The sequence below is a fragment of the Furipterus horrens genome, unplaced genomic scaffold, assembly GCF_987537825.1.
Source record: "Furipterus horrens unplaced genomic scaffold, mFurHor1.1.pri manual_scaffold_4, whole genome shotgun sequence".
In the NCBI taxonomy this organism is placed as follows: Eukaryota; Metazoa; Chordata; class Mammalia; order Chiroptera; family Furipteridae; genus Furipterus; species Furipterus horrens.
The window spans coordinates 173,893,180-173,900,974 of record NW_028327174.1 but is presented as its reverse complement, the minus strand read 5'-3'; the positions used below and the strand labels follow the sequence as shown (position 1 = coordinate 173,900,974).

General features: G+C 43.0%; 1 protein-coding gene across 1 annotated transcript; it reads right to left on the bottom strand.

Moving 5' to 3' along the window:
* Positions 1-5,707: 5,707 nt before the first annotated feature.
* CCIN (calicin) lies at positions 5,708-7,474 on the bottom strand. The gene has a single exon (XM_090275918.1). The coding sequence runs from the start codon at positions 7,472-7,474 to the stop codon at positions 5,708-5,710; it is 1,767 nt and encodes a 588-aa protein (XP_090132044.1).
* Between the last annotated feature and the right edge of the window lie 321 nt (positions 7,475-7,795).

Genomic DNA, 7,795 nt, shown 5'->3' with positions numbered 1-7,795 from the left:
TCACACACGGAGTGAGTGGTCAGGGAACCCAGGTGTGCTGGGCATCTACATAATGGTACTAGCCACAACTTCTTGTATGTACCCACCTTTACCAGCTAGGGACTCTTTTTCTTAAAAAGTTCCTTCAGTATTGTTAAGTAAGGGACATGTTAATAATGTGGTTAGTTAATCTTGTCTACAACATAGAAACGATATGCAGTGATTCTAATTAATCATGCCCATGTTGAGGAAGGGAGCTTATGCAACGGGCCAACACTCCTTTACCACCATCACCCTGAAAAGGAAAAAATCAAAAACCAACCAACCAGAGATCAAAGATGTCTCCAGAGGTAGTCAGCAAACAAGAAAGTGGTTTTTAAAAATATATACATGTATTTCTGTTTTTGTTTTTACTTAAAGGTAACAAAGTCTATGATAGTTATTATATACCAAAAACCTAAATCACAAATACTAGCCGTGTGCCTCTCCTTAGGAAAATCCAGTGTGTAGAAACACTAAATTATAAGAAGGTACAAAATGATATAAGATTACTTTAAGAAGCAGATTGCATCCAGGAAGCCCAGAGAGTCCCAAATAAGATGGGTACAAAGAAATCCACGCCAAGACATGTCATAATTAAAATGCCAAAGATTAAAGATAAAGGGAAATCTTAAAAGCAACAAAAGAAAAGCAGAGGATTTCTCTGACATGGACTGAATCTAAAAAAGCAAACTAAGCAAACAAGAAGAACAGAGACAGAATTATTGCTACAGAGAGCGTTTTGATGGTTGCCAGATGGGAGAGGTTTGTGGGAGAATGGGTGAAGAGGTGAGGGGATTAAGAAGACAAATAAGTAAGTACAGAATAGCCACAGGGGTGTAAAATACAGTATAGGAAATGGAGTAGCCAAAGAACTTGCCACACATGATCCATGGACGTGGACAATGGTATGGGGATTGCCTGAAAGTGACAGGGGTGCTGGGTGGAGGAGAACAAAGGGTGAAAAATTGGGCCAATTGTAATAGCCTAATCAATAAAAGAAAAAAACAAATTGCCTAAGAATTCAATGTTGGCTTTGATATACAGAAATGAATATGTCTATTTTCAGAAATAATAAAAATAGGTGTAATAATAAATAATAGTGATAATTATTTTAATAATAAAAGTAATGGTTATTAATAAATACTTATTAATATTTAATAAAATACATTTATTTTAAGGACAAAAGGTCATTATTTGCTTAAAGCATTTATTTATTTACTTATTTATTTAAGCATGCATTTACTTTTAAAGTCATTTTAACCCTGGCTGGTGTGGCGCCAGCCTGTGAATCCAAAGGTCGCTGGTTCAATTCCCAGTCAGGGCACATGCCTGGGTTGCAGGCCAGGTCCCCAGTTGTGGGCATGCGAGAGGCAAATGATCAATGTATCTGTTGCACATCGATGTTTCTTTCCCTCTCTTTCTCTCTCCCTCCTCCTCTCTCTAAAAATAAATAAATAACATCTTTTATTAAAAGTTAAAAAAATAAAGTCATTTTAAATATGAAATGTAGGAATGTTTTGAAGAAAAACATTTAAGAAACTTCCATTTTTAGGGCCTGCAACTAACTCGTTGTACCTGCCCTGTTCTTGTTCAATGCTCATCCCTAACATAAATTGGCAATAACATATGAAGTGGTTTCACATGTACTTTATTCTTGAAACAGTCTGTTCTGCGCCTGTAAGGAGGATAAGGAGAAGAGATGACCATGAGAGGGTTCAAGGAAGGCAACTTTTGACTGCTTACAGCAGTAGCGGCTGAGGGAAAGTCCACATTCTCTGCTGGGGAATTGTATAACTCAGGGAAAGCTGTCCTGAGAGTCACGTGCTAGAGGAGACATCACATATGCAAAATCAACTACTATATATACACTTAAAATTAGGGAAATCGAGTCAGGGCACATGAGTTGTGAGCCAGATCCCCGGATGGGGCGTCTGTGAGAGACAACCATACATTGATGTTTCTCTCCCTCTCTTTCTCCCTCCCTTCCCCTTTCTCTAAAAACAAATAAAATCTTTAAAAAATAATAAATAAAATTTATATGTCTCTTGTGCACTTTTAAATTGACATCTGAATTTTTTCATAATAACTTAGTTGCCAGGAATGTAATTTTTAATGTAAAATATTGATCCTTACAAATAAAATTGTTGCATTGCCTTTTTAAAGGTATCCAATGTCTTCTGAAAACCATAATTATTTGATACTTACCATCTATTTTAAAAATATATAACAAAACTTTTCATTAATCTTAAGAAATTTGAGATTCCTATTTTTGCTCCATGAATACATACTACCATTCCAATACTTGCCCCATCCTATTAGAATTTTGTGCATGAAAGATTTTTATTGATCAACTTATCATAGTTATTTGTAAAAAAAAAAACAGTAATTAAATATAATTGACTTTTTAAAAATATCCCATGATCATAAGGTTCTAAATGTTAAAATTTTGTTTTAGATTGACATAATTTTAATTTTTAACAATATAAGCAACAAAAATATACCCCAAAATTTTGTAATTATTAAATATAAAAGGTAAAATTTTATTAGAAATTCCCATCTTAATGAGATAGGCTTGTATTATCTATTGCTGTGTAATAAATTATCTTGAACTTAGCATCTTTAAAAAAAATTTTATTTACTCATTTTAGAAAGAGGAAAAGGGGGAGGGAAGGAGAGATAGGGGAGAGAGAGAGAGATTTGTTGTTCCACCTAGTTTTGCATTCATTGATTCTTTTATGTGCCCTGACCAGGGATCAAACCCATAACCTTGGTATATCATGACAACACTTTGCCAACTGAACTACTGGGCCTTGAAGTTAGCATCTTAAAATAACGAACATTTATTATTTCACAGTTTCTGAAAGTCAAGAATCTGGGAGCACTGAACTAGGTGGTCCTCACTGTGGTTTTGATGTGCCTTGTCTTTCAAGACCATATTTCTTTTATGAAATGCTAAAGCTTCCCTGGCAGCAAAAACCAAGAGCTGAAGTCTGATTCCCACATTCAGCTGGGTCAGCCTCCTCAACATGATAAGCCCTGGATGCTTCAGCCTCATGGTCTAATTTTAATGTGGAGAAGGAGGAAGAAAGGACCGCATTGTTTAATATATCGAATTATAATTCCACTATGCTAGAGATTTTAGCAAGCACCCCAGCGATTCTGCTGCAGGTGCACATGGTCAGTTCTGTCCAGTACTGCAAGGAAAAGAAAAAATGCCGAGAAAAGGACAAAGAGGACAGTGTCATCAGGAGACAGCCTGGTGGCACAGTGGGAACAGAAGCCAGTGTGAGTGGGTTAGAAATTGATCTGGAGCCAGAGCATAGACAACATTTAGGAAGCTCAACTGAGGAAAGAGATGGCAGATAGCAAGAGGTAGACCTCAGAGCTGAGGAGGGTTTGTTTTCAGGATCTGAGAAACTTGAGGGTATTTCTGGGATGAAGAGAACTCAGGAAGGGGATGTAGAGAGGGAATTGAGGAGCCTGAGAAGGTGTTAGGGGACAGAAGAAAGAGACAGGAGAGAGAATCACTGATGTATGGAAGGGCATCTCTTCCTCTGAGGCACAGAAAAGAAGCCACAGGTCTGGAGGGATTTATGGATGTGGGATTGTGTACGGAGATCAGGTCATCTGGACTCTATTTCTCTGGAGTTCTGGTGGCAGGATGAGAGGTAAGTGGCTGAGAAAGAAGAAAGAGAAACGGTGGGGCCTCAGGACACCAGCGAGGGTTGGTGGTGGGGAGTGGCACCCAGAGTCAGAGGTGACTCAATGGTCAGCTAAGCCTGGTGGGTTGGGGGCTGGGGCAGCTGGGCTTAGTTGCATGGGTCTGTAAGACCCCGTTCCTCTAGCTGGGGGATACCATGAGGTGAGTAGAGGCAGGGGCTTCTCAAAGTTGGAGAACTGAGAAATGTGGGACTTGTTCCATGGGAGAGAGGGTCAGCGGTGAAGTCCAAGGTACTGGCCTAGAAAGAAAAAAGTAAAACATGGGCAGAGGGAGGCCACCCATATGGAGGTCAGGAAGACGGTGCTGAGCAGGCTGAGCAGCATTGAGTGGGAAAACAAAGGGGTTGGAGAGTTGAAACATGAAGATACCCAAAGTCCCTTGCATTGTTTAATACAGGAGCGTCATGGGGCCTTATGTGCTTAATCCAAATCAAGCTGTGCTGTGGGTGTGAAATACATGCTGGGTTCCAAAGACAGTATAAAAAATGTTAAATATCTCAGTAATAAATATTTACATTGATCACTTGATTAAATGATAATATTTGTGTGTATATTGGGTTAAATAAAATATATTACTAAAATTAATTTCACCTGTTTCTTTTTACTTTTTTAACATGGCTAAAGAAAAAGTTTAAATTATATATGTGGCTTTTGTAATATTCCTGTTGCATGGTGCTGGTGCAGATACTCCCTCCCAGGGACATGGATTGTCTGTGTCATGCCTGTGGCCCCAGCACCTGAAACAGATACCTCACTGAATGGTATACATGTGTATGAATTGATGAGTGGGTAAGTAAATTCATGAATGAATGAGTGAATGGAAGAATGAGGATTATATATGGTACTCAAGGACTTGGTCAGCTTCTTCTAAATTGTTGAGTATTATATGTAAGTAAATGAATGAAAGCGAAACAGAGGTAATTAGACTTGAGGAAAATTCACCGAGATTTTAACATAAGGAGTTTCAAAGAGCATTTTATGGGACCTAACTTAAGGACCCTTATTTTCCTTTTCAAAAAAATCCTCCTGTAGCACTTTTTAATATATGCCAAGGACTGTGCTAGGCACTTTGCACGTTGTAACTCACTTAAACTTCACATCACCCTATGAAGCAGGCACTCTTATTATCTCCCTCTTGCAGATAAGGAAACTAAGGCACAGAGATGTTAAGTAACTTGCCCAGGATTACCCAGTAAGTGATGGAACTGGTATTTGAACTAAGCCAGTGTCCATACCCAATTACATACTACACCATCCCATCTCTCTTATCCTGTCATTTCGCCTCATCCCCAAGCTTCTCTCCAACAGATATGTTTCTTTCTTCTCCCTTTACTGACCCTCAGACCTTGTAATCCTGCAGAAAGTTCTCAATGAACCTAGCTTACTGGAAACAATTGTAAGTAACCCCCCAACTTCACACAGACACATCATGGTCAATTACAGCAGCCAAATAACCCTGCCTCTCCTGCCCCCACCCCTTCACCCTCCATCCTCCACCCCCACCCCATCCTCTATGCCCCTATCCCTGAGCCAGGCCCATAGCACCTTCTCCCACCCTAGCCCAGGAGGCTCTTCTCCCTGACCTGGGATTGGACCTTCCCTACCTTCCTGGGCAGGCTCTAGGGAAGTGAGTGAGTCGTCCAAGCCTTTCCAACTAAGAAAACGTCTTAACTATTAGTCTAGCAGATGCCTGTAAGGTGACCACAGGGGTATGGAACAGGGGGCCAGTGCCCAAGAGGTGCCTTGATCCTACCCACCAGAGACTCCTTCATAACCTCAGCTTGGATCCCTCCAGTGACAGAGTGGCCCTGAATTTCTACCCACTGGGAGCAGCCCCAGCCCAGAATCTCCACCTTCAGGGCTAAACACAAAGAAGGAACCAGCAGGCCATCTCTTCCTTTCTTTCCCTCTCTCATTAAATTGTGAATAATAATGCATTTACTTATTCTCCCACTTAAAAAGTGGTTTAAATCCTTTGAAGAATCTTGCAAGGTAGCTTGGCTAGACAGCAGGCAGGACAGTCCAGTGCCTCTGGTGGGGGGGCCAGCATCTTCCACTCGCCTGTCTTTTGGTCTAGCAAGTAGGCATTTGGATTGATGGTGTAGTCCTTTGTCTGGACATCGTTAGCTGTGGTGATACCCCCACATACAAACACTTTGTTGTCTCCAACGGAGCATATAGCATGGGACACATCCAAGGGGCAGTTGTTGGGCAAAAGAGGCACTAAGGTGGTTGTCTTGTTGACCTTTATCTTCTGTAGGTTGATTTCCACACTCTGCTGGTGGCTGTGCACACAGAGGTTGTTGTCCTGATCGAAAGAGAGCAGGGGCCGGTGGTTGAACTCAATGGGGAAGGTGATACACTGGACCACATCCCCAGTGTTGGTGTCAAAGCAATCCACTACCCCAACCCGAGAAATATAGCCCTTCACCAAGCACCGCCCAGTGACAATGTACAGGTTCCTGTCACCCTTGGTGATCACGGCTGTGCCATCCATAGGAATGCTCATCTTCCCAGCCAGGTACCAGGCCTCCTTGCGCTCATCATAGCGATAGATATTAGAGACATACCGCCTTGGGGCAATGCTGCCACCCACTGAGTACACTGTCCCCCCACAAGTCACCATGGTGTGGAAGACAAGCCCAATTGGCAGGTCAGGCAACTTGGTCCAGGAGTTGTCATCCATGTCATACCGCCAAGCTGTCTTCAGCCCTGAAATCTGCTCAGTGGTGCCACCAGAGATGTAGATGTAGCGACCAGCAGAGGTAGCACTAAGTGCTGCTGCCCGGTAGGGCATCTCTGAGAGCTTCAACCACAGGTTCTCCTGTATGATATAGGCAAACACTCCATCATTGAACTTGCCATGGGCCTTTTGGCCACCTAGGATGATAACTGAATCAAGCAGGGCCCCTTTCCGCTGGTAGCTCAGCAGGCTGGATGGCTTCTCCTGCTTGCGGTCCACAAGGACACTCTCAATCATGGTCACGTGGGCGGAGGTGTTCTCTATGCCCATCAGCTTGTTGCTGGCAAATGTCAGTGTCTTGTTGGAGACGGCATTAAGATTGATGTAATTGAAAAACTTCTTGAAATGCTTCTCCCGCTCATCCTTTCGAAAGTACACCCAGTTGATGAGTGCACTGAGAGCCTGGTCCTCGTTGAGCACATGCAGGTTTTCGTCTCGGAGCAGGCGGCCAAAGATGATAGGTGGGCAGCGCATGAAGTGCACGGAGCCCTCCTGGCTAGCCCAGTAGTGGAAGTTGTCACGAATGCCAGAGTAGGCCAAGTCTGAGACCTCCTTGAGCTCAAACAACTCGGCCAAGAAGAGGTAGTGCAAGCAGTTGGCACGGCGGATGGACTTAATCAGAAAGTCACTACAGTGGATTCGAAGGCGTGGTGTGTTGAAATACTGGGCCCCACGAAGGAGTTCCTCCACATTCTGCTCTGAGATCACCACCTTGCCGCTGTAGAAGTAGTCCAGGAGCTGCTCCACTGTGGCTGGACTCACGTAGTTGGGGTCAATGGTGATAAAGAGCTCATTGGTGGTCTTTATGTCGTTGCTGGAGATGAAGCTCTTCACCAGTGGAGAGACAGCAGCCAGCACATTTTGATGTGCAAAGAAGACATGGTGATCCACAGTCAGAGCCATGTCCCAGTACTCTTCACGTTTCCTCTGTTTGTTCAGGTTCTGCAGGATGAAGCTGTTGTAGTTTTTCTCAGTGAATTCCAATTTCATGGTGCTTTTTTTGGCTGAGGCAGAAGATAAGCAGCAGATACCAGAGAACAAACCCCCTCAGGTCTTTGGGATTCAGATTGATGGTCATTTGTGGAGCAGTTGATCAGGGAGGAGTGGATGTGGGAGAGAGGATGATGTCATAGAATGGATGAGGTCATCACAATGCAGGCCCCCTTGAGGCCTTGCTCTGAGGCATAGGGCCTTTCTCCCCTTATGGCTCCAACCTGCGAAGACCAGATATGCTACCAGGACCTAGTGCCCAGGCCCAGAGCTCAGGAGGAAACCCACAGATAAGTTGCAACTCCTACCTGGACCTTGACC